Genomic DNA, 25,631 nt, shown 5'->3' with positions numbered 1-25,631 from the left:
GCTTTTGATGAACGAGAATCGGAGGGGGTTGGTCGATCGAAACGACGTACGTCTATACAGGGATTGAAGGAAACAAGGGGTATGAAGGGGGGTTGGTCTATAGCGAGAGAAGGGATATAAGAAAGAAAAGAAAAAAGAAAGAGACAGAGAGAGAAAGAGAGAGAGAAAGATGGGGGGAGAGGGAGAGAGAACGAAGAAAAAATAGTCGTCAAAGAACAAAAAAAAAAAAAGAACAAAAAAAAATAAAAGAGAAAGGAAAGTAAGATAAAAGAAAATAGACTAATCAAGAAAACAAAATAAATTCGAAAGAGAAATATTAATGACTGATATAAAAAAATATTTGTCGTAATAAAAAAGATCAATCCAGCTGATCTTAGCCAAGTGTCCTCGTATAGAAACTAAGAGGAATGAAGAGAGAAAAAGACAGAGATAGAGAGAGACAGAGAGAAAGAGAGAGAGGAGAGAGGAGAAAGATTCCCCTCAATCGTTTAGCGTCCGTCTGCGCATGCTGAATTGAAACGCGTTCCAGGATTAGAGGAAGGGGGCGCCTTGAAAAGCTCCGAGGCAACTCCGTTCCGAACCGCTCAATATTCATCCCTTGGTGGCTGGACGAGAACGCTACTACTACTTCTTCTTCTTCTGCTGCTATTGCTGCTACTGCTGCTGCCGCTTCTGCTTCGACCCTACTCGAATCGACCGTTCCTCCCTTAGCGTTCTCTTTGCTTGCCGTAATATTTCGGACACAGAAAGAGACGCAGGAGGAACTGGGATAGCAGTTTAAGATAGAAGAAGTGAGAGAAAGAAAAAGAGGAAGGAATAAGGAAGACCTTCCAATAATTCATCTTTTGATTTAACGAAATGGAAGGAAAGAAAGTCGAACAGTATTACAGTCCACCGCCAAAGCTCGGTAAATGGGAAGGCTTCAGGGTCTTTCTATGGAATTCGGAAACCGGACAATTTCTTGGACGTACCGGTGCAAGTTGGGGTAAGTTTTTTCTTTTCTTTTTTTTTTTTTCCCTGATTTATATCATACCTTTTTAACGTAATGTCTTATTTCTTTTTTTTTTCTTTTTGTATATATATATATATATATATATATATATATATATATATATATATAAATTTTAAATACAGTAGATATATTATTTATAATGATCGGTAATATTCGAGAGAAAAGAGTTATATGATTTACGTGTTTCTCGAATAACCGATAATAAAAGGAAATCATTAGTTATAGTAGACTCTTCTGTTCTGCATTATATATATATATCGGTCCATCACCATTTTGGAAATGGGGTTGTTATGTAACGCAGCTCCCCCTTCCGCTTATTCCTGTTCTCTCTTTATGTCTTTTGTCTTTAAATAAGAAAAAAAATCTTTTTTAAACGACACTTTTTAGATATCACGAATTCTTTTTTGTTATATAATTCTTCCTCCTTTTTTCTTTCTTTCTTTCTTTTTTTTTCTTTTTTCTTTTTTTTCATAGGCATTGATTTATTCGATCATTACAAAATCTCTCTCTCTCTCTCTCTCTCCTCCTTTTCTTATTTTTATTAAATAATCATATATTACGAACTGTATATAATTCTTTTCCTTTGCTTTTATCAGCTAAAAATTTAGAAGAAAAATACATTACATCAAAAGGAAATATTATATACTTATCAGAATATCCTACATGTATATATATATATATATATATATATCCTGTTTAGATAAAGTCTACTTTTATCATTTCATTGTAGTAGCAAAGCTATATATTTCTTTTTAGTATTACGTTTGAAAATGCCATTTTGATATTTAACAGATCCATAGTAACTTTAATCTATAATAGGAAGCTATATGCGAAGGGCGGTGACTCTCTCTCTCTCTCTCACTCTCTCTCTCTCTCTCACTCTCTCTCTCTCTCTCTCTCTCTGGTTACCCCTAGTGCCCCATTTTACTGGCTGAGGCTTTACCTACGACAAAAATGAACGAACCGAATCGATCCTCTTTCTCCTCCTCTTCCTCCTCCTCCTCCTCCTCCTCCTCCTTCTCTTCCTCCTCTTCCTCCTCTTCTTCTTCCTCTTCGTCTTCTTTTTTTTTTCGTTCTTCTTCTTCTTCTTCATTTTCTTTTCGAGACATACAATCGTTTCTTCCTTTCTTATTTATAACATAAATACCTGTTAAACTAAAGAAATAAACAAAAAGAAGGGAATAAAAGAAGGGCGGGGAGGGGAGGGGGGAAAGGAGAAAGGAAAAGAAAAGAAAGGCTATTGATATAAATTAATACGACGAAATGAATGAGTTTCTAAATATAACTTTGATGGAGAAAGATATTTAAAAATAATACATAATTAATTAATATAGGTCAATTTCCAAAAGTGACCTAAGTGACCCTGTACTACTCTAACGAGGATCGTCATTTCATCGTTATTATTAAAACGCTTAATTATAATTATTATATAGCGTTGGGATTAACGTCTCGAGTTTAGTCTTTCGTATTCATTAAATCTGATATATTAATACACCTTCAAGGATTTTTGAATTTGAACTTATTTTCGTGATTATTTTTCTTACTCTTAGACTTTTTTCTTTTCTTTTCTTTTCTTTCTTTTCCCCCTTCCCTCCCTTAGAAATCCCTTAGATGAAAAAAAAATTGTTATTAATTTTAATTTGGTGTTGACTGTGTTAAAATTCTGTAAAATCTTTCTTATCGTACTAGTAGAGCGTTACGTAATAGTAGTAGCGTAATAGTTGCCTTCTATAACAATCTGTCATAACGAAGCAATCGATTCTAAGCAATTGTTCTCTAATACCATATGCTTATTCTCCTAATCATCGTTGACTTCGTCACAAGTGACATATTATATTTTAGTATTTGTTATTTTCTTTCTTTTTTCTTTTTATTTTTTTCCTTTTCTTCTTTTTTCTTTTTTCTTTTTATCTCTTTATTTGTTCAATTTTTCATTTTTTGATTTCCCCATCGAAATATATTTATTTTTTATAACTCGTCGATCAAGATTGTCGTATCGATAGATCTATGCATAAATTCGAAATACGATCGACGTACAGAATATTTAACGATCCAAATCGTTTTATAATAAATGTCACGATAAAACATTCTCCATCTTTAATTTGATTTTGATTTTTGATTTCTAAATGGAATCATTAAATGAATATAAATTGAAGAATTATGATCATACAACAATTAACGCGTGACATAACGATATAATCTTTCCTTTTTTTTCTTTTTCTTTTTTTTTTTTTTTGTTGTGTCTGTGTGTCATCGTTTCATCGAAAAAAGAAACAAAAAGAAAAAATAAATAAATAAAATTGAAATAATATAATTGCCTGAAACGAAGCAAAATTTAATTAAAAATTAAATTTCATGAGTGGGGAGAAAAATTGTAATAACATAATTGCAATGTAACAATTGAATTTTGTGTTGAATTTCAAATAAAAACAAAAAAAAAAAAAAACAAAAAAAGAAAGAAAAAAAGAACAAGATTAGGATAAAGACTTTTTTCGATGATTTTTAAAAAATTGTGTCCCTTAAGAAGTTTTGTGAAAAAAAATAAAAAAAGAAAAAAAGAAAACAAACAAAAAATAAAAAGGAAAGAAAAGAAAAATTATCGTCACGCATTAAATAATGAAAATAAATGATAAGTGTTATCTGAGAATAGAGATGAATTATTCTGATGGCGCAGTGGTAAGCCACGATATGTGTTTCCACCTGCGCATTTGTAGAAACACGATCGAACGAACCTATCCGTACTAGGTCAAACAAATCCTTTAAAATTCGTAGTAAAATAAACAAATCTAGGAATGTTTTTCTTTTCTTGTTTTATTTTTCTTTTTCTTTTTATATTCGTTCGATCGATAAAAATAAATTGAGGAAGGAATAAATGAAAAAAAAAAAGAAAAAAAAAGAAAAAAAAAGACAAAAAAGAAAAAGAAAAAAAAAGAAATCTCTCATTCGATGGTATATTACGACAGGTAACGATTGAATTTCGCGCGGCTTTTCGAGATATCGATTAACTTTCTGCAGAAGCACAGCGCCGTCGCAGACCTAGAAAAGTCACCAATGCGTTCCTAAAGTGGGTCATTGGTACTGTGTTTATATTCTTTAAGCTTCGTCTTATTAGATCAAAGAGCATCGCTATTTTTCCTTCTTTCTTCTTTTCTTTTTTTCCTTTTCCTTTCTCTCTTTTCTTTTTCTCTCTTTTTTTTCTTTTTTTTTTTTTTCGAAAAATTTTGATATACTCCCATTATATATTACATTATAATATTGTTATTATAATATATATATATATATATATATATAATATTGTTACATTATAATATTATAATGTATATTACATTATAATATTGTTATAATGTAATGTTCATAAATTTATACAATTATTTGCAAATCGTGGGATCTATTAAGAAATAATATCTTTTCATATTGTTATCAAAAAAAAAAAAAAAAGAAAAAAGAAAAATCATACTCAAGAAGATATCGTGAATTAGAATTTACTCGAAGATTCGAACGTCTAAGAATACATTAGAGGAACCTTGATAAATTCGATCGTACGGTCTGTCCTACTGTTCTCTTAGAGATTTATTACATGAACTATAACATTTAAGCTATAACATTACCATAGGACAATACTATTTCAAAAATTGATTTGTTTTTTTTTTTTTTTTTCTTTTTTTCTTTTTTTAGATTACAATGAGAAAAATAAGAACTATTGGATAAAACTTTTCCAATCGATACGATCGTTCGTCTAATTTCATAATCATTTATTTAATAATCATTTAATCAAACAATATATATTTCGAATCGAGAAATCTCATATCAATGATACATTTTGAATGAGATATGAAATGGAAGATATAAAATTCTTCGTGTGTAATATCGAAGACATGCGATTCTTATTGTCAGAACAGAAATGCGTAGCTAACATCGCTTACACAATATTAATTCAGGTCAATTACTCGTCAGATAATAATTGCCTTTGTATCTCTGTATTTTCAACCTTTGACCATGACATCTAGAAATGATGGACTGTGAAAAGTATCACGTCTGATAGGACAAATTTTTAACGAAGTATGAACGAGACCAAATAAATAAATAAATAAATAAATAAATAAATAAATACAAAAAAAAAATTAAAAAATAAAAAAAAAAGAAAACACAAATAAAATTATATCTTCCGACTTTGTATGATCGAAAAGAAAATTTCTGCGCGTGTATGTTTGCATGAATTAAAATGAAATTATTTATGAAAAGAAAAAAAAAAAAAAAGAACAAATAATCATAATAATAATAATTGTCTCTAAAAACAAATATATATTTATATTATATATATTATTTTTGTAAACATTTCAGCCAAGATCCTTTTATTCTACGTCCTTTTCTATGCGGTACTCTGTGGTTTCTTCGCCGCCATGTTGGCTGTCTTCTACCAGACGTTAGATCCAAAAGCACCAAAATGGCAATTGAACAGTTCATTGATCGGTACCAATCCAGGATTAGGTTTCAGGCCGATGCCACCTGAGAGTAACGTTGAAAGTACTCTGATCTGGTACAAAGCTAGCGACGAAGGTAACTTTCTTCATTGGACCAAAGAATTGGATGCATTTCTCGAAGGTAAAACTTTTATTTCCTATTTTTCCTATTATATATATATATATATATATATATATATATATATATATATATCTTCTTGAATAATCTCGTTAACAGATAGATAATTCTATTTAACCAACTCTATTACGTTTTTACATATACATTTAGAATACCAAAAGAGTGGAACGTCTGGTGGTGATGCTGAACAGAGGGTCCGCTGTGATTATGGAAGACCTGCGCCAGCTGGTAAAGTTTGCGACGTTGATATGAGCCAATGGGGACAATGCACGAAGGAGAAAAAATATGGTTTCAACAAATCGGCACCTTGCATCTTCCTCAAATTGAACAAGGTTACAACAACGGCATCTGCCTTTTCTTGTTTTATTTATTTATTTATTTTTTTTTTCTTTCACTCGAATTAATAAACCCAATTATATATATACATATATATATATATATTCTTTTTGATGACTTTTATCGATTGAAAATCTATTTTAGATCTTTGGATGGATGCCAGATTTTTATAACGACACTAAAACTCTTCCAACCGGTATGCCGACTGACCTTCAAAATCATATTAAAAAGGAAGAAAGTGGTCAAAGATTAGACACCGTTTGGGTATCTTGTGCCGGAGAAAATAGTGCTGATATTGAAAATATGGGTCCTATTCAATATATACCACGTCGTGGTTTCCCTGGATATTATTTCCCATTCACAAATACACCGGGTTATCTAAGTCCGCTCGTTGCTGTCTTCTTTGAAAAGCCTAAATGTAAGCTAATATCTATATCTATTAATTAAGATATAATATATAAAACAATATATCATATTAATTCATTAAATCTTGAAATTCATTGAATCTTCATCATTTAAAATGATACATCGTTATCAACATTTATTTTATTCGATTGAAAAAGTAAATGTAATATCTTATCTTACTTTAGCAAATGTTGAAATTATATATCTTTTAAATAATTTATTTAATCATTCAATATCCATTATATGATTATAATGAAATAAAATTATAATATGATAAATCATGAATTCTTATCTCTTGTACTTTTGATATATTGAAAAATATTTAATAGCATGATTACAGAAAATTGATATTATATATTTTAATTAATTATGAATCCTTGATTTTCTTTTAGACGGTGTATTAATCAACATCGAGTGCAAGGCCTGGGCGCACAATATAATACACGACAGATTTGAAAGGCGCGGATCTGTACATTTCGAATTGATGGTGGATTAAATCACTATTGGTTATGGCCTCTAAGAAGACTATTACCAACAGCGTCCAACAGTGAGAGAGAGAGAGAGAGAGAAAGAGAGAGAATACAAAAGAAAAAAATTGAGAGAGAGAGAGAGAGAGAGAATGAGAAAGCGAGAGAGAACGAGATAAAAAGCGAAAAAGTGAGAGAAGGAGAGATAAAAAGAGAGAGAAAATAGAATAAGTGTTTACTTTTAAAATCGATTTCATCGGCCCGTTTTACAATACTAAACACGCATCCTCGTTTCCTATATATTTTATTGTTTTAAATATTCTAAACGAGCCTATTCCTACATACCACCGTCCACAAAACTAATGCCCCGTTTCTCCTCGTTACACTGTCATTGTGCCATATATTCGTTGTTTATCTCTCACCGCCTAATTAATTATCACCGCCACCATCTTCTATTTATCTCACCATCGTGTTCACGAAGGATTCTATTTCTTAATAATTCCATCCTCTCTGTTATACGTGTGGATCTCTATCGGAGAACGTTTCTTTACGATAAAAGTGATCAAAGAAACGTCGCGAAAGATGATAAACGTTATCAGAGAATCCATCATCGCTCTAAAAACTGGAATGCACAAAGAAAAAAGTAAGAGAGATTAAAACAAAACAAAACAAAACAAAAAAAAAATACGAAGAAAAGGAAAGAAAAAGAAACAAAAAAAAAATCACAAAAGTATCCAAAACAAGGAAAAAAAGGATAAAAGATCTTGCAGCGTTATTCCTTTATTATTAAAAAAGAAAAGAAAAGGAAAAAAAAAAGAGTAAACAAAAAAATGAACGAAGGGGTGTCCCTTTTTATGTATTGAAGAGAAACAAATTTTTTATCTTATTATTATTATTATTATTAATATTAATATTATTATTATTATTATTATTATTATTATTATTATTATTATTATTATTTTTGATTTGTGAAAAATTTGGATCAATTCTTTTTTTCGTGAATCAACACGTACAAAGGTAGACCTCGCGTTTGATAATTCACACGTTAATGGCCAAACACAATTCGACACTGTCTCATTTGCCATCTCTATCTTATTGCAACAAAAACGTAAGAAAATGATGAACAAAAAAAAAAAACAGAAAATAAGAAAAGCTCCGACGATCTGCTCCGTTTTTAAAGCTTGCGAATCGAATCGAATTGATATGAATATATATATATATACATGTACATACATACATATACATATACATATATGTGTGTGTATGTGTGTGTGTGTGTGTGTGTGTATGATAATGCGGCTGCTACCTGTTGAGATATTAGAGAGACATTATTTAAATCGAGCGAAGATGTCCTGAAAAGTTGTGTCTCTCCGCGTGTTAAAAAAATATTTATAAATATTATCTATACATACACATAAACATACATATATGTATATAAATATATATGTTCTTTGTTATATCGCGTTAATTGTATAGTTGTTATCAATCTGGCACTACTCTTTTATCATGCTATATATATATATATATATATATATATATATATATATATATACATATATACACATATGTATCAAAGGATAGTTTATCAGAGAGCCAAATGACAGTGAGAACGAAAGAAATATAAAAAAAAAAAAAATATATAATAATAATAATAAAGAAAGAAAGAAAACTGACACTTTCGAGCATAACAATTTTTTTTCTCGTGGATCTAACTTGAATGAAAAAAAAAAGAAAAAAAAAAAAAGAAAAAAGAAAGAAAGAAAGAAAGAAAATTCTCTTCTCTTTTTCGTCATTCAAAATATCACGCGTGCGTTCAACAAATAATACAACAATAATATATTAGAGGAATAGCGATGTGATCTGATAATATACGGAGTACATTAACATTCACTTGAGATTATATTGCGTATCACTTAAAGAAAAAAAAAGAAAAAAAAAAAAACGAAAAAAAAAACGAAAAAAAAAGCGAAAAAAAAAGAGGAAAAGAAAAAAAGAAAAAAAAGAAAATAACCTATCTATATTGTTAGAGTCTCTATGCAAATGGTAATATAAAAGAAAAAGAAAAATAGGAAAAAGAAAAAAAATGAAAAAATCTTAGGGATCGACGTGAATCGTAGAAAAAATTCGTATTAATAAATTAATATCCGCTTGAGAGAGAGAGAGAGAGAGAGAGAGAGAGAGAGAGAGAGAGAGTGAGAGAGAGAGAGAGAGAGAGAGAGAGAGAGAAAGGATGTCTTCGTTCGTTCCCCAACATCCAAAGACCGAATACACGAAGATCGATGAAAGAAGAAAGAAAAAGATTAATGAAAAAAAGGAAAAAAGAAAGAAAGAAAAAAAAAAAGAAAGAAAAAAAAAATAATAAAATGAAATAGTATGCAAAACAAATGATTTCAACCGCTCGATCGCAAGCTGATATATAAATAAAATGTATTCCTATAAATCTCGTAAATATTTATAAAAATTGTTTTATGATACTTAACGTCGTACCGACATATATTTAAGAAAAACGTTTCTCCTTCGTGTGTCTTTGTAGCTGATAATAATTATAGAAATGAAAAAAGTGAGAAGATTTAAAAAAAAAAAAGAAAAAAAAAAGAAGAAAAGAAAGAAAGAAGGAAAGAAAAAAATATAGGAGAAGAATGTGTGTATGTGAGAGAGAAAGAGAGAGAGAGAGAGAGAGAGAGAGAGAGTGAGAGAAAAAGAGAGAGAAAGAGAGAGAGATGAATTAACGCTTCGTTGTCCCGAAAGAAATTCGTTTGTTCATTTCGAACGAACAGATCCACATTATTATATTATATCTCACTCTCGGCTTATTTTAAATCAGATCTTAATATCGCTTTTTGTGTAAATCTCTATTAAGAACGGCGTCCTTATCTCGATTTCGAGGACAGGACGTAATTTCTATTTAATTAGAATCACACTAACTTACCGATAAGAATCATGAGTGACCGCATATTATTGTATTATACAGAAAAAGAGAGAGAGAGAGAGAGAGAGAGAGAGGGAGAATGGGCCAAAAGTTCTTTATAAATGGGCCAAAAATGTCTAAGTAATTTTATACATGAAAATACCCTTTTTCACGACTCTTTCGGCTTAATAGTCGAGCTTGTAATATTACAAGCCAAACCCAATCTGTTGTTTTACAATCTGAGAAAAAAGGAAAATAAAAATTTAGCCTAAAAAGTCTCGAGAGAAAGGGGCGAAGGACATTTGTTTTCTTTTTCTTTTTTTCTTCTTTTTGTTTTCTTTTACTTTTTTTTTTTTTTCTTTTTTTAATTTAATTTTTTTCTTTTTTTTTTATTTTTGTATTTTTTGTTTGAACGACCTAAGAACTTTTGGACCCATTTGAAAACTTTCGACTCATTCCCAATCCTGTAAATTTTTTTGTCGTCTTTTCCAAATATTTGTAAGATCGATCGACCGAGAGCATGATTGATTGGCCAAAGCCAATATTCGTAATAAAACTCGAGAAGGAATAAATAAGAAAAAAAAGTAAATAAATAAGAAGAAAATGAAGAAGAAGAAGAAAATGAAGAAGAAGAGGAAGAAGAGGAGGAAGAAGAGGAAGAAAAAGAGGATAAAAAGAAGAAGAGTTTGAACGTTGAACGTATGCTGCCATATGCAAAAAAAATAAACAAAAGATCAAACACACATACAATCGACAATTGTTTTGTTATGTACATACATACATGCATACATACATACATATATACATACATACATACATATATACATAAACAAATGTACACATACACATATATTATTAGTCTACAAAGTTAAGAAAATTATCTTCTGTGATTTTGAAGCATTATCAGTTTGGAATAAGAAAAGCGCTTCGAACGGAAGTTAATTATAGTCGACAATGATAAATATATGTTATCAGAAAGGAAAACAAACAATTCTAATTATTAAATTAGATATAAATAATATGTGTGTGCCGATCGGAAGTGATATTTACATTATCGATTCTTAGCTATTAATATTTCAATTTGTGATGTTTTTTAATATGTGAATGATAATTAATCAAATCTCATGGACACACGATTTTCAAATCGATTTTTCTTTTAAAATACAAACAAATACAACATATATACATGCATAACTATATATATATACATGTATATATATATATATATATATATATATATATATATGTATATGTATAAATATAATTGGCTTATTCGGTGTCCATTTTTAAGTAAATATAAATATTTCTTCCATCCATATGGGACTCACATACTCGTTTCCGAAAATAATCGAGTTTTTAAAGGGCAACGAAGAAGAAGGGTACAACAATGCACGAAACTTTTTCATTTTATAATTCCTATATTTATTTAAACCGATCGTTCTTCTGCGAGACACGTGTTCTTTTATTATACAATAATAAGTATAACTTAATCAACGCACGCACGCGCGCTTATCGAGAGAATATATTTAATAAATAGTTCAGCTTATGTCGGCGCAAATGTGAGACAGAGAAAAAAAGCAAAACGAAACAAAGAAGAGTTAAGAAAAAATAGTAAAAAAAAAAAAAAAGAAAGAAAGAAAGAAAGAAAGAAAAAAAAGAAAGGAAGGAAGGAAGGAAGAAAAACTCAAATGTTAGGATTATAATAATGATGTACTTAAGATTGAAAAAAAAAAAGAGAGAGAAAGAGAAATAGAACAAATAATAAAAAAAAAAAAAAAAAATAAAAAGAAAAAAAAAGGAAAAATAAAAAACCACACACACACATACACACATACATACGCGCGCGAACAAAAAGACACATGCATACAGAATATAGAAGTGTGTAATGTGAAGCAACATGATAGACCACGCATGCATATATGCATACATACATATGTATATATAAAAATATATATTATACTGTATGTATAATATACGCGTGTATATGCATATACACTGCATTTTTAAGTTCGAAATAATATATATATATATATATATTTATATATATATATATATATATATATATATATATATATATATATATATATATATATATATACATACATACTGTTATACCAAAGATAAAACGTACATAAAATTGTAGTTCTTACATATCCCCCGTTAATAACATACATATAATAAGGACACCACGTTAATAACTAAAGAACATAATTATCCACGAAAAAATACGAAAATTTCATTTCTAAGATATATTAAATTCTTAATTTCTTTACTATTTATGAATGTACAATATTTTTTTATGTATACCAGATAGATCGTATTTCATTTTTTTTTCTTCCTTTTTTTCTTTTTTTAACAGTTTTATATATATATATATGTGTGTAAATATATACATATACACGTGCGTATGTATGTACCCCCCCTCCCGTGTAAGGGAAAAAGAAAGAAAAAAAATCACATTTTCATGTAAAATCGACGTTTAGATCCTTCCTCGATGGAACTTATCGGCCAGGACGTGTTATTTATTACTATTATTATTACTATTATTATTATTATTATTGTTATTATTATTATTATTATTATTATTATTATTGTTATTATTATTGTTATTGTTGTTGTCGTTAAGTTTATTTAGTTTTTGCCGAAATCTTACAAAATAACGTGTAGATTATTCGTTTGCGCAGATCTTTGAAAAATATAACGCTAGTGTCGAACATTCGATGCAAAAGATAAAGAAAAAGAAAAAAGAAAAGAATATCGATTTATTGAAATTAATTCGAAGGAAAATTATCGAAAGTGTATCCTGTATCATAGGCGTCTTCATTTAGCCCATATTCAATATTTATCTTTAGATTTATTTCTCTATTGTTCTTTTTTTTTATATAAGTTATCAATGATATTTATTGTATAACAAGATATATATATATATATATGCGTTTGTATGTACATATATATATATATATGTCCATGTATTTAATTAAATGTAACTTCAACGATAGTAATGTGACGTTACAATATTGAAAATTATATCATATATCTTGTTCTTTTATGAAATAATATATATATATATACATATATATATATATTTTTTTTTTAATGAAATAAGACAATAAATATTGAATATGGGTTGATTAGCATGGCTGTGATGCTTATACTCTATGTAAATTCTTTCGTATGTTTTAATAAATCGACATTTTTGTTCCTATCGACACACGTTCCTAATATTTCACTAATAATAAATTTCCAATTCATATTTTGCTACCAACAGAAATACGTCGCGAAGAGGATTATTTTACAGAGAAACAAAAGATAAGTATAAAATATTCTTTTATCAAATGATAATTTGTTAATATTCACATTTATGAAAAAAAAAAAAAAAAAAAAAAAAATAAAGAAAAAGAAGAAGAAGATATTAGATATCAAATACTGCATAAAATAATTATAGATCTAATCATATTTTTCATAATATTATTTATGAATTAGAAATTTTCGACTTGTAAGTTTAAATAATTATAATTATAAACAAATAATAATTATCTAATTAACATATATCTTAATTGTTACTAATTATTTATCTATATACTTTATTGTATTCTTCATATTGATTTATATATATATATATATATATATATATTTATATACATATATAAATCAATATACATATATATATTCAAACGAATATATTAATACGATATATGATAATATTTTCAATAATTATTTGATAATATTTATTGTCAATAATTATTTATTTTTATCTCATAGAAAATTATCGTTGGAACGTATGCCTTACTCGAAGTAATCGGAATGTTCAAAATCACTTGATCAAAAGGAAATGACGTAGCCATTAATCTTCATCATAGATCACAACACATTTTTATATTGTCATTGTAATACATAATTCAAATTTCAAGATAAATGTAATTTTCCACTTTGCAATGATTAAATTTTTAGATATTATCAAGCACAAATAAATATTGACAATATTATGTATATATATATATATGTACAATGAAATGTATACATTAAAAAAAAAAAAAAAAAAAAAAAAAAAAAAAAACAATCTTCGATATATCAATGAATGAATCATTACGATCAAAAAAAAAAATCGATTCAGATCGAAAAAGATCGATTAAAAAGATCTAGTTAAACGAACTGAAATTTATGATTTTACGTGTTGTAAAAACAAATTAAAATCAGTTTTTTTTTCAAACTTTTATCTGATCAATAAAATTTAATGATTGAATAATTATAAATACGAAATTTAATGGAGATACGTAAAATTACATGTTTGAGTATATTTTTGTTTTGTTTATCTTATTTTGCATATCAAAAATTGTAAAGCTTTTATTTCAAAAATTATTATACTTCAGATTAAACGTAAAGATTATATTTTACATCGCGATTATTTATATTTGAAATTTATAAAAGGTTTTTCTTTTTTTTCTCTCTCTCTCTCTCTCTCTCTCAATATAAAACAAATTAAAATGATAACTTTTATTGTCCCATATTTTTTTTTTCCCCCTATATCTGAGATAATAAATTATTTTTTATCTCAGTTATCAAGAATTAGTATTAACTATTCACTTTCTCGTCATTTATTAAAACATTCCATAATATTTTTATAATCATTATTAATCGTAACTGCTCCAATAAAAAATTGATTATTTTAATAGATATTGATAATTAAATTTTAAAATAGATATTTACTTGTTAAATTCAGAAAAATATATTTATTTTAATAATGTACGAGTAAAAATTATTCGAAATTTTTATCTGTCAATTTTTTACTATCTCGTGTCACTCCTATAGTTGTTATATTCTTTAAAATTACAAAATCAAATATATTCGTATTAGAATGTATTTGTATTAGTATATATGAAGTATGTAATAATAATGTAAATTATGAGAATAACTATGGAATACGTATGCACATTTTTTTTAATCATTTAAATCATTAAAACAATACGAATAATTTGGAAAAAGAAATAAAAACAGGTATATACAATTGAGTTGAGTCTTATGAAAAGATTATTTATTTTGCAGCCATAAGTAAATTTGAGTATGTAACCAAAAAAGAAAAAAAAAAAAAATATATATATATATATATATATATATAAAGCATTTCTTTTTCTTGGCGTAAATATAATTCGTATGAAACCATCACACATTTTTTTTGTTTTGTTCATTTGTTTGTGGTTTTTTTTTTGTTTTCTTTTTTTTCTTTTCCTTTTCATTAAATACACTTATAAGATAACTCTTGTTTTTACTTCAAAAAAAAAAAAAATAAAAAAATAAAAAAAAAAAAAGAATTTATGTTTTTCTTGAATAAAAATGGAGTAACATAATTTTCATTATTTAAATAAAAATATATCTAGAAATATTTGTACTAACAACTTAAACTCCCGCCTTATGCATCCCTACCTATCATCCCGCTAATCACAATATTTTACTAGAAATTAGGATTATTCTTTACCGACAATGCCGGACTCTCATTATTAGCATTTATAAAATGTCCTTTTTAATATAATAAATATTTTGAATGATTAATAAAATGAGTCCCGTATAAAAAATCCGTCATAATATTGATGAACAGACGGTATTAATTATATTCGCAATATAAAAATTGCATTCTCATTATTATTATATATCCTCACGTATGTTATTATCGATTTTACTATAAAAAACCAGAAAGGAACGTTGTCAGCATGTTTGGTTCACTTTTAATTACTGTGCTTAATGACAATCCGATAACAACGATAAATGTTTATGTTAGAATTGAATTCGTTTTGACAAGAATTTGTCTTTGTTTATTTTTTGTTTTTTTTTTTTTTTGTTTTCTCACAAATAAAATATATACATATATATAAATATATAAATATATATATATATATACATATATGTATATGTATATATTTATATATACATATAAATATAGAATGAGGACGGGCCAAATGTGAACCAGACAATTTTGTTAATAAACCAATCTGATATAAGATTTATCTTTTAATATATTATACTACTTTTCACTGCAATTAGGTCAAATCTTAATATATTCTTTCTCATAAACGGACAAAGCAATCGAATATATCAATTGTATAATATACATTGATGCTATATATGCAATTGAGTATTCTCGATGAATATCATGATATTACAACGAATATTATTATTCATTTATTGCAATGTAAAATATTACATTGGGATAACTTTTATAATATAGAATTAAAATATTTGATTGCTTCGCAAAATGCTTTCTAATTATTGTGACGTTATTATAATTGACTAAATTTGTTTTAAGAGTATTTAAATTATATGAGATAACAGTAAAATCATCTTATTGATGCATTACATTGTTGCATGGAAGACATGACTATTGCAATATAAATTTTTATTGCGTTCTGTAAAAAACTGATGTGATTACTATCATGAAAGCAGTGAAAAGTTATATAAAAATATTTAAAAATATTTTGTAAATTCCATTGCATATTATTATATCTTTTTTTTCTTTTTCTTTATTTTTGTTTCATTTTTTTCTTTTCTTTTTTTTTATTTTTTTTTATTTTTTATTTTTTATTTTTTTTTTTTTTTTTTTTTATTCATTTATTTATTGTTTTCTTTTTAATATATATTTAGCATTCTTGGTGGTACGTTTAAAGAGGACGAATAAAATTGACAATTAATTGATTGAAACAATCCAGTAATTATAGGAACCCAACAGGCCAACTAATGTCAAAGTAAAATTTTGGTTTTGACTATACATATTCTTCATATATATATATATATATATATATATATATATATATATATATATATACATACATACATACATACATACATACATATATATATATATATATATATATATATATATATATATATATATACACACGGTTATATAAATTAATTTAATGTAAAGCAAACACGATAAGGAAAAAAAAAAAATTGATAAGAAACCCGAAGAAAGGTTTAGCCTCTGTACTACAACCATTGTAGGAAATCGATATATTAATTACGAAATTATTCATAAAATTGTTGTTATCTTTCTTGTTCCTTTAATGGTAATCCTATTCCAAGTATGCTGCCTTGATGCATCAAAACCAGGAAACAAAAGTATTTTTAAAAGAGAAACATCAAAGGCAATCCTTCGCTGATTCATCTTCTCCATAGGCTTCGGGTAAGGCTGTGGTCTGACCACCACTCATTATATCAGAAATATTTCTAGTATTGTTCGTGTGTCCAAATGATTTTGCACATACGCTAAAATCTTTGGTAATTTCACTAATATCATTATTTTCTGAAGATTGACAAGACGATGGCACTTTAATCGTAGATATACTATCCCCACTGGTATTGCTTTTATTATTGAGGCACGAAACGGATGTTGCCGTTGATGTCGATAATAAATTTCTTGTCTTTTCCAAATTTAAAAGATATTCCTAAAGAAGAATTAAAATGAGGAGCATTGGGGGGGATGTTTTTTTTTTTTTTTTTTTTTTTCTTAACATTGTATAATGTAAATGTTCAAAAGCAATAATACCTTTTCATTGCTATAATCCATATTAATCGGACCACCAGAAATAGAATTTTGTGTCGTATTAGCCGTTTGACTAGACTGAGCCAAAGCTATTAATGCCTTTTGACTTTCCCTTGCATCGACTAAGAATATACTTTCTTTAACATCTTTCGAATTATATACATCAATTCTATAAAAAAAACAAAAAGAAAAAAAAAAAAAAAAAAGAAAAAAAATTCATGACAAATCATTAATCCAATTTAATTAGAGATATATCATATTAAATTATACGATTTTTTGTTTAATTTAAATATACTGACTTATCATATATGACCGCATGTAGGCCAAGTTTTTTAAGATGACGAATAGTATCCTTATCGTTATTATCATCGCCCCAACAAAAGATGATTAAACCAGCATCTTTCACCAATTTTACCTGGGAAGGATCTCTAAGTATATCCTCGGTATGAACATTAATTCCTAAAATATCTGCCGCCAATGCGTGTCTTATAGCCATTGGTACTGTTTGACATCTGGGATCATGATAAGTCGGATACTTCGAAGTTATCCCTTGTGTTAAAAATACAACTGGATATTTGTTCTGTTTCAGACGTATCATAGCACAAATATCAGGATTGAAGGATGAAAAAACTATTTTCCTGTCATCCCCATATTCCAAAACAACTTTCAATATTGTATCCAGATACATATTTAGATCAAATGGATGATTAAGCTCAAATGTACCATCCTAATCGAAATAAAAATCGAAATAAACGTGTTATAAATCAACAGCGATATTATATATAATATTATTACAAAAAGTAATTCTCTTTTTTTTTTTTTTTTTTTTTTTTTATATAAAATATCATACTTTTAATTGCATGGTCCATTTTATTTCAATATTGCATCCAACATGCGGCTCTAACTCAAGTAGTACACTTTGAAGTGTAGGAAAGGGTTGATGATCTTCCAAATCTTCGTCAAAAAATCGAGGAATTTTTTCTCGACCTTCTGCGACATGATAAACCTATAAAGTAATATATAAACATTATGATAACAATTTAGCTATAGCAAACTCTTTCAAGGTGCTATTCATTATTTAATAAAAATTTGTGAACCGAGCATCGAATGATTTGCAAGAAGATATTTCTTTGAAAGCAGAACGATATAAATTTCGGAAGCATCATAACATATCCCTTGTAATATTGTTAACATGCTATGGTAAGAAGTGGCTGTATTCCTATGAATGATTTTTATAAATTGAATTTTTATTTTAATGGACATTAAAGAGGGGTGGAACTGGTGTATACATGATTGTTAAAAAGTGATTGACTTTTTTAAGTAATTCTATGAAGAATCCTCTTACTAATATTGCCTTTATTGATGAATAAGATATCTTTATATCTTTTAATGATTTTTTTTTTTTATGATGAAACTTTGAATTTCTTTTCTTTCTTTTTTTTTCTTTTCTTTTCTTTTCTTTTCTTTTCTTATCAGCTAGAATAATTTATTTATTCCTATTCTTATGAATAAAATGACATATAAAATTTGAAAAACAAATGTTCTTTTCATTTGAAAAACAAATGAGTCTTGACAAAATTCACTGTTTAATTAACTGATAATTATGTAAGCATGCATCAGGTTATTCTGAAAGACATCTGATCAATTAATTTCTGGCAAAGAGCCAAGCTGCGAAAGCGATATGAAAGCTCACCAGTTGGTTAACCCCCTGCTCACTTTTATCAACGAAATACAGCACCTTACCCAACGAGTCGCCCGGGTAATAAAGGTCCTGTTGAATATTAAAAATAAACAAACACGAATGGACATTTCATATAAACGAAGTTATAAATATATGAAACCTAATAGCTTTATATAAAATGCACTTCTCTGTAATGACACCGTAAAAAAAAAAAGAGAGAGAGACAAAAGAAAAAAAGGAAAAAAAAAAAGGGAAAGAAAAAAAGGCACATCGAAAGCAAAGAAAGCATTAAAATTAAGCTGTACACTGTAAGTAAATATTATATGAAAGATTATGATATTTGGATGCTTTATTAATTGAATTTTAGACTGGATAGCCTGAAATAATATTACCAAGCAAATATATATATCTATTATACTATCCCATTGTTTATTGATTGACTAATTATAGAATATTTATTTTATTTACTTATATGATATTTAAATATAGATCATGAAATACATAATAAAAAAAATTGTTTTATTCAGACTAATAATAGTATCTTCTATTCAAAAATATTATTTAATTAAATATTATAAAAAATGACTATATATATATATATATATATCGATAATGATAGCATAATATAATTAACATACCTTCAATAAATGAAGTTGTTCTAAAGTTAGATCCTTAACCGGTATCTCCAGTGTGTCCATTGCCTCTATTTGTTTTTTACGTTTTAATGAAATTGATACATAAAAGTCATGATATATAACTGGTACGTAATCTTTCGATAATTGAACGTCAAATTCTACCATATCAGCGCCATGATATGCTGCAGTTTTTAAAGACGCTATAGTGTTTTCTCTCACGTTAGCACAACTTTATGAAAATAATACAAATACATTTTTTAATATTCCTTTAACCTTTTCATAAAAACATTATCATTTTATTAGAGTATTATTGTTCGATTTATTAAACAACTTACTTTTTTGTTTCAAATTTAAATGAAGTACCAAGTCCTCTATGACCAACATCCAAACCAGACCATCTTTGTTCCCAATGTTTTGCATATGAAATACTCATATCCCATGGATAATTCGGTATTGATTTTATAACAACATATTCGACTGTTAATTGTCCTATAATATATATATATATATATATATATATATATATATATCTTTTAATCAATTTAATTTTTTATCAAATTTCTCTTATTAGATAACATAAATTTTCCTTACCAATTGGTCTATGTTTTGTACTAGTAATCGGCACTGTCAGGATCCCAACACTGGATTGCAATGTACTAGGTAAGATGTAACTGAATCCAATATGATTTGGTGGTTCACCTGGGAAAGTCCTTGAACTGTATACGTAGTAGTCCACTAAATATGCCTGAAACAATATTCTACTTAATGCAAATTTGGAAAAATACAAATATTTCTAATAACATAAAAGCGCTTACAGAACACTTATAGCTTAATAATAAATATTAGAACTTATTCTATACATGAAGAAATTATAGTGATCAAGGAGACTAACATCGACGAACTTACTATTATGCATTTACCTTATGGTCGGTTAGCAATGTAACTGCATTAAGCAAACAAATTTAACTGTAAATTAAACATTCTAATAACAACTAATTTGATATTCCTTGATCACACACACAAAGGTGTAGGAATTAAACTGTATTTTCTTCATAAACATTTTTTTTTTTTTATACAATTTGTTATATGCCAAAGCAGTAAAAGTTATGCAATGTTGCTCGCTATTTGTTGAAAAGAGCAATAGAAAATATTGAGAATTTTTAATTGAAATAGGACATAATTTATTTCCTACATAATCTAGCAATGAACCAAACCAATAATTGCCAAATGCTGTACACTGCTTGGTGACGGAAATCTCGCAACACCTGCTGATCATTCATTATATTAAATTTCGAAATCAAATATCTGCAAAGTTTGCAATTCAGATTCAGAAGATATGGACAGCTTATAGTCTGACATTGCCCGCACAGCGGTGTCACGTACAGTACAGTAGAGTTGGTCAGAGCTAGAAAATATTAGTAATACATCTAAAAGGATATAGAGAAGTGATGGGAATCTCACCATTTCCGACGCACACAGATGGATATGACATGTGATAGCGTTGACATCGCAAAACTTTTAAAGGGGTGGCACATTTCTAGGATGACTATGACTAACGTAAATCGATCTCATGTGTATTGTCGAATTAGTGAATGAATAAACTTTACAACATATGATGGAAGAGAAATCAATCAAATTTGTATACTTTGATGAATTATTAATTAGACAATTAAAAATTTACGAAAGACAATAGCCGAAAGGATGGGTAGAGGTAGGGTTAACGACAATCAAAACCATCATATCTCTGTGTGATGTCATGTGACACAGACGTAAAGTGGTAGATGATGCTTAGCATCGATACATCTGATTGCATGTTATCATCGTCATTTGCACCAGACGTCTTGCTTTGTACAAGCAGAAGGATGTCTTCTGTCCAACCCATTTCGTTTGACGCCACTGGCAGATTCCAAGGAGGGCAATAGCTGCTGAACAAGTTTAATTATCTTTTACCAAATAATTTTAATATATCACGATAGAAGATGTGGCCAGCCTACTCGTGGTCTACTGAAAACTTGGTCAATACTTATTCCTTCACTGTGATTTATCTATTTGTGAATCACCATCAGTCTGCCATTAATTGCTCCTTGGTATGTTTATTATTGCAATTATCATTATGTATTCATATTTATTATTCTTTTAATATATATATATATATATATAGAAATATATATATATATATATATATATATTTCTTTTTTTGATCGTTAAATTTTTTTAAATAAAAAATATGAAAATAAATTAGTCAACTTTTTACAAATATCGTATAATATAGTCAAATGAATATTAATTTATATTGAACAAATGTATAAGCTATAAATACCAGCTAATGGTTTATCACGAATTTATGCATCTATTGTCCTTTGTTAGAAAACTCAGTATTATACTTACAACAGTTTCAGGATAACGAACAGCAACATTGAAGATAATACACTCGTCTTCTTTATAAGCTCGACCAAATTGTTCCTGGCATTTGAAGTGTGCTTCTTCATCGTTCATCACCTTTTATAAAGAAAAATCCAAACAAATGTTACTTTAATTTTATATATTACGTTATTTAAAAAAAAAAGAACAGAATAATTTACACTTACAGCAATTTCTGTAATACTAAAAGCAGGTTGATCAATAATGTCTTGTGTATCCATAGAAAGACTATCATCTATACACTCATTTCCAAATTGTTGTAATTCTAAGGAGTGTTGCCTAACTAAATTTACTGGAGTCATCTATGTGATAATAAAGAAGTTATTATCTTTATATCTAATATTTTTTTTTTTTCTTCTTTTTTTTACTTATCTTCCTTTCAATGATGATAAATAAAAAAGAAATTAAATAATAACTATACCTTAATATTAACTTTTCTATTTTGCAATCGATGTTTCCATAATTTAATTGGATTATCAAAAATTTTAAATTGTATCACAGTTTCATCCGTAAGCCAACCACGTTCAACTTTACAATAACCATTATGACAACCAAATATTTCTGGATCTGGCAAGGTATCATTCACAAAGTTACTAGGTACTGAAATGAAAAATAATTGTGTTACAAAAAAAAAAAAAAAAAAAAAAAAAAAGAAAAAAAATGCACAAAATTATTTCACAAACGTACCATTTTTCTTAATGTGACGAGATATCATATGTGTTTCCCACTTGCGAATAATAAGAGTCTTTGCTGAATTCTTAGTACCATTGGATTGACATATAACGGCAATAAAATATCGATAATCCACTTCTGCATCAACGGGTAATGCAACCTTTTGAGAAAACGTCTGTCCTCTGAAATATTTATATCTTGACAGGTAAGTTTAAATTATAATTAGTATAAATATCGATTAAAACAAGATATTTGGAATTTGATAAAGTGATCAAAGTACAATAATTTATGAATATAATTTGCAAGATGGATCCCTCAAAAAAAAAAAAAAAAAAGAAAGAAAAAAGAAAAAATATATACTTCATCGATACTTACTTATCTATCTCATGATAAATATTATCTCCTGCTTCTGTTGGTTTATCATTACTATAACACTCGGTGGTATTATTCTTACTATCAAAAAGTAACGAAGCATCTTGAGCATTGTGCTCTTGGAACATTTGAATTGCCTGATTATGATTCCATGCCCCTAATTCTGGTAAATTTCCAACGACATATAAACATTCATTTTTTTCCAAACCCAATACCTATAAAAAAGAAAAAACACGACGATTTCATTGCGTTATATTTTCTATTTAAAAAAAAAAAAAAAAAAAAAAAATTATTGAACACATATTAATAATAATCATAAATTCCTGATCACCTGTACTCTAAAAATCCAATCTCTCTTTAAATCCTTCATGGTGGATGAAATATCCTCAGACGTCACGTTGATAGAAGTACCTTTAGACGTTGCCTCTAGTCGTTTGATATCCTCCTCTTCTTTGTTTTCTATAAACCACATCCGCTGCATATTACTATCTTTATCTTTTTTCTCAATTGTTCTCTTTCAATTTTCTGTGTTTCAAGATGTGTTCAATTGAGAGATCAGCTAATATTCTGTAATAAGGGCCTTTTTGTGATATACCTTATAGGTTTTCCTTCATCACATTACCAATTGTGCAGAAAATTCTTATGGTGGAATTTATTAAATGATTTTATTATATTAAAAATAAATTTATATATTATTTTATTTATTAAAATTATTTGCTCATACTATTATGTAATTATTATGTTATTATTACAAGATTACTTTTGAATATATAATATTATACTGACTCTTTAAATCCAATGTATTATAACATTCTACATACAGTCAATAACAGAAAACAATGTCATTTTATTTATGCATTGACTTTATATATATACATATATATATATATATATATATATATATATATGTCTTCTTCAAGTTAGCAAAGACGAAAAAAGAATATAAGCTTTCTTTGTCAATAGTAATATATCATCCAACAAGCTCCTCTTGATAATTTAATACTCATATTATCTTTTATTGCATAGCAATACCATTGTTCCAAAAAGAAAAAAAAAAAAGAAAAAAAAACATTTTTCTTATTACGTTAGAACAATAGATCCAACAACAATATGACGTAAACATATACGACCATATGACCAATAACGATTAATAATTCTACTTGCATGAATATACTAAAAATATTTATATATTATATAATTTTTCTTTATTAATAAATCAAACATGTTGTGATTGACAATCCGACATATTTAAAGAAAATAAATCCCAATAAACGTAACAGAAAAATTTCCGCAATATTGCAATAGTAATCAAATCAATTCGATTTTGCGAGAAATTGCAGATAAAATTCAGACGTAAGAAAAAAGAAAAAAAAAAAAAAAGAAGAGATTAATGTAGACGAGATCAGAAATGAAAAGAAAATATTTCATAATTAATTCTATCGTAATAATTAAATCTTTATGATGCGTTATTTACCTCTGTATTAACCAAGAAATTTTCGATGAGATGTTATTTGAACGTGTTTGGTTTAAGTTAATTCGTGTTATTTCACGAAGGCCCAACCCAGGCACCTCGTGTTTTTAATAAAATTCAACATAACTGATTTTATCCTGACAACACAACACTATTATTTCGACATACGAGAGAACGTGCATTGCATAAATGATAAATTTTTTTTTTGCCAGATACTAACATGAGTTGAACGACATTCGATTTGGCAACGTGGCGGATATCTGGAAATGGCGTCACTGACTGGTGATCGTTCTTCTTTCCTTTTTTAATTTTTATATTCGATATAAAATATTTAAGGTATTTGTTTTAATATTTTCAAAGTCAACAAAATGTTTCCTACAATTTATTCATACGTACATCGTCATTTAAAGTTATAATAAATTAATAAAATAATATTTTATATCTTATATATAAATTGATATTATATATGGTATTGCATACAACTAAGTATTTTTAAATACGTACGTATATATATATATATATATATATAGGTTATATTAATAATGTTCCTATACAATAACCTTAATATTACAATTTACATGTATAAATAATATTAATAGTATTTTCTTTTATTTCTTTAAGTATTATATTTATATTTTTTATTAAATCTTTTTTTCTTTTTTCTTCTTTTGGAAAATTATTAATTTCCCGCATTATTTACGTTAGAATCGATAAAACAATATTTCGTGTTATTTAGTTGGTAATATAAAAGTATGAATCTTGTATTAAGTCTCCTCTACATGTCCGTATATTTTCACATAAGTTTAGATTGGCTACTTTTATCGTACAAGGCTATTAGATCTAGCTTTATATGTTAGATTTTTTTTTTTTATATTTTATACTGCGTAGTAAATTTAAAAGAATCTATTCGTGACGTAGCATAAATCATTTCTTTTTTTTTTTTTTTTCTTTTGCTTTATAGCACAAATATTGATATTTATCATGTTATTTCTTATAAAATATACACATATATATATATATATATATATATATATATGTATGTATGTGTGTGTATATGCATTTAATAACCTTATATAATACCTAAATAAGAAAGAAATTGATAAGTCATATCATAATTA

General features: G+C 27.2%; 2 protein-coding genes across 5 annotated transcripts; one reads left to right on the top strand and one right to left on the bottom strand.

Annotated features, from left to right (window-relative positions):
- The first annotated feature begins 572 nt into the window (after nucleotides 1-572).
- LOC124430304 (sodium/potassium-transporting ATPase subunit beta-2) lies at nucleotides 573-10,711 on the top strand. Its single transcript, XM_046976648.1, has 5 exons — nucleotides 573-985; nucleotides 5,354-5,614; nucleotides 5,762-5,943; nucleotides 6,092-6,365; nucleotides 6,745-10,711. Exons 1-5 carry the CDS (start codon nucleotides 859-861, stop codon nucleotides 6,846-6,848), a joined length of 948 nt encoding a protein of 315 aa, XP_046832604.1. The 5' UTR covers nucleotides 573-858; the 3' UTR covers nucleotides 6,849-10,711.
- A 4,276-nt stretch (nucleotides 10,712-14,987) lies between these two features.
- Nucleotides 14,988-24,816, bottom strand: LOC124430324 (glycerophosphocholine phosphodiesterase GPCPD1). 4 transcript variants are annotated; one of them, XM_046976693.1, is made up of 15 exons: nucleotides 24,517-24,816; nucleotides 23,374-23,609; nucleotides 23,046-23,257; nucleotides 22,686-22,867; nucleotides 22,420-22,598; nucleotides 22,166-22,300; nucleotides 21,966-22,076; nucleotides 20,169-20,322; nucleotides 19,913-20,066; nucleotides 19,581-19,806; nucleotides 18,955-19,032; nucleotides 18,112-18,267; nucleotides 17,561-17,988; nucleotides 17,265-17,430; nucleotides 14,988-17,163 (listed from the first exon to the last, which is right to left on the bottom strand). In XM_046976693.1, the coding sequence occupies exons 2-15, from the start codon at nucleotides 23,521-23,523 to the stop codon at nucleotides 16,858-16,860; spliced, it is 2,637 nt and encodes an 878-aa protein (XP_046832649.1). In that variant the 5' UTR covers nucleotides 23,524-23,609; nucleotides 24,517-24,816; the 3' UTR covers nucleotides 14,988-16,857. The 4 variants fall into 4 exon arrangements, with proteins under 4 accessions (XP_046832649.1, XP_046832652.1, XP_046832650.1 ...); XM_046976696.1 differs by having other exon boundaries at nucleotides 23,374-23,501; nucleotides 24,517-24,815; XM_046976694.1 differs by having other exon boundaries at nucleotides 22,686-22,852; nucleotides 24,517-24,810.
- Between the last annotated feature and the right edge of the window lie 815 nt (nucleotides 24,817-25,631).

This window comes from Vespa crabro, chromosome 18 (assembly GCF_910589235.1).
Source record: "Vespa crabro chromosome 18, iyVesCrab1.2, whole genome shotgun sequence".
Taxonomy (NCBI): Eukaryota; Metazoa; Arthropoda; class Insecta; order Hymenoptera; family Vespidae; genus Vespa; species Vespa crabro.
The sequence above is the reverse complement of the archived record's forward strand: the minus strand, read 5'-3'. Positions and strand labels throughout refer to the sequence as shown.

Bases quoted from the DNA above. Each gene is read 5' to 3' on its own strand.
- LOC124430304 (XM_046976648.1), top strand. From the start codon at position 859: ATGGAAGGAAAGAAAGTCGAACAGTATTACAGTCCACCGCCAAAGCTC. The intron at 986-5,353 runs GTAAGTTTTTTC...TAAACATTTCAG, and splicing joins ACGTACCGGTGCAAGTTGGG to CCAAGATCCTTTTATTCTAC. The intron at 5,615-5,761 runs GTAAAACTTTTA...ATATACATTTAG, and splicing joins ATTGGATGCATTTCTCGAAG to AATACCAAAAGAGTGGAACG.
- LOC124430324 (XM_046976693.1), bottom strand. From the start codon at position 23,523: ATGCAGCGGATGTGGTTTATAGAAAACAAAGAAGAGGAGGATATCAAA. The intron at 19,807-19,912 runs GTAAGTTGTTTA...ATTTTCATAAAG, and splicing joins TTTAAATTTGAAACAAAAAA to TTGTGCTAACGTGAGAGAAA. The intron at 17,431-17,560 runs GTCAGTATATTT...TTTTTTTTATAG, and splicing joins CATGCGGTCATATATGATAA to AATTGATGTATATAATTCGA.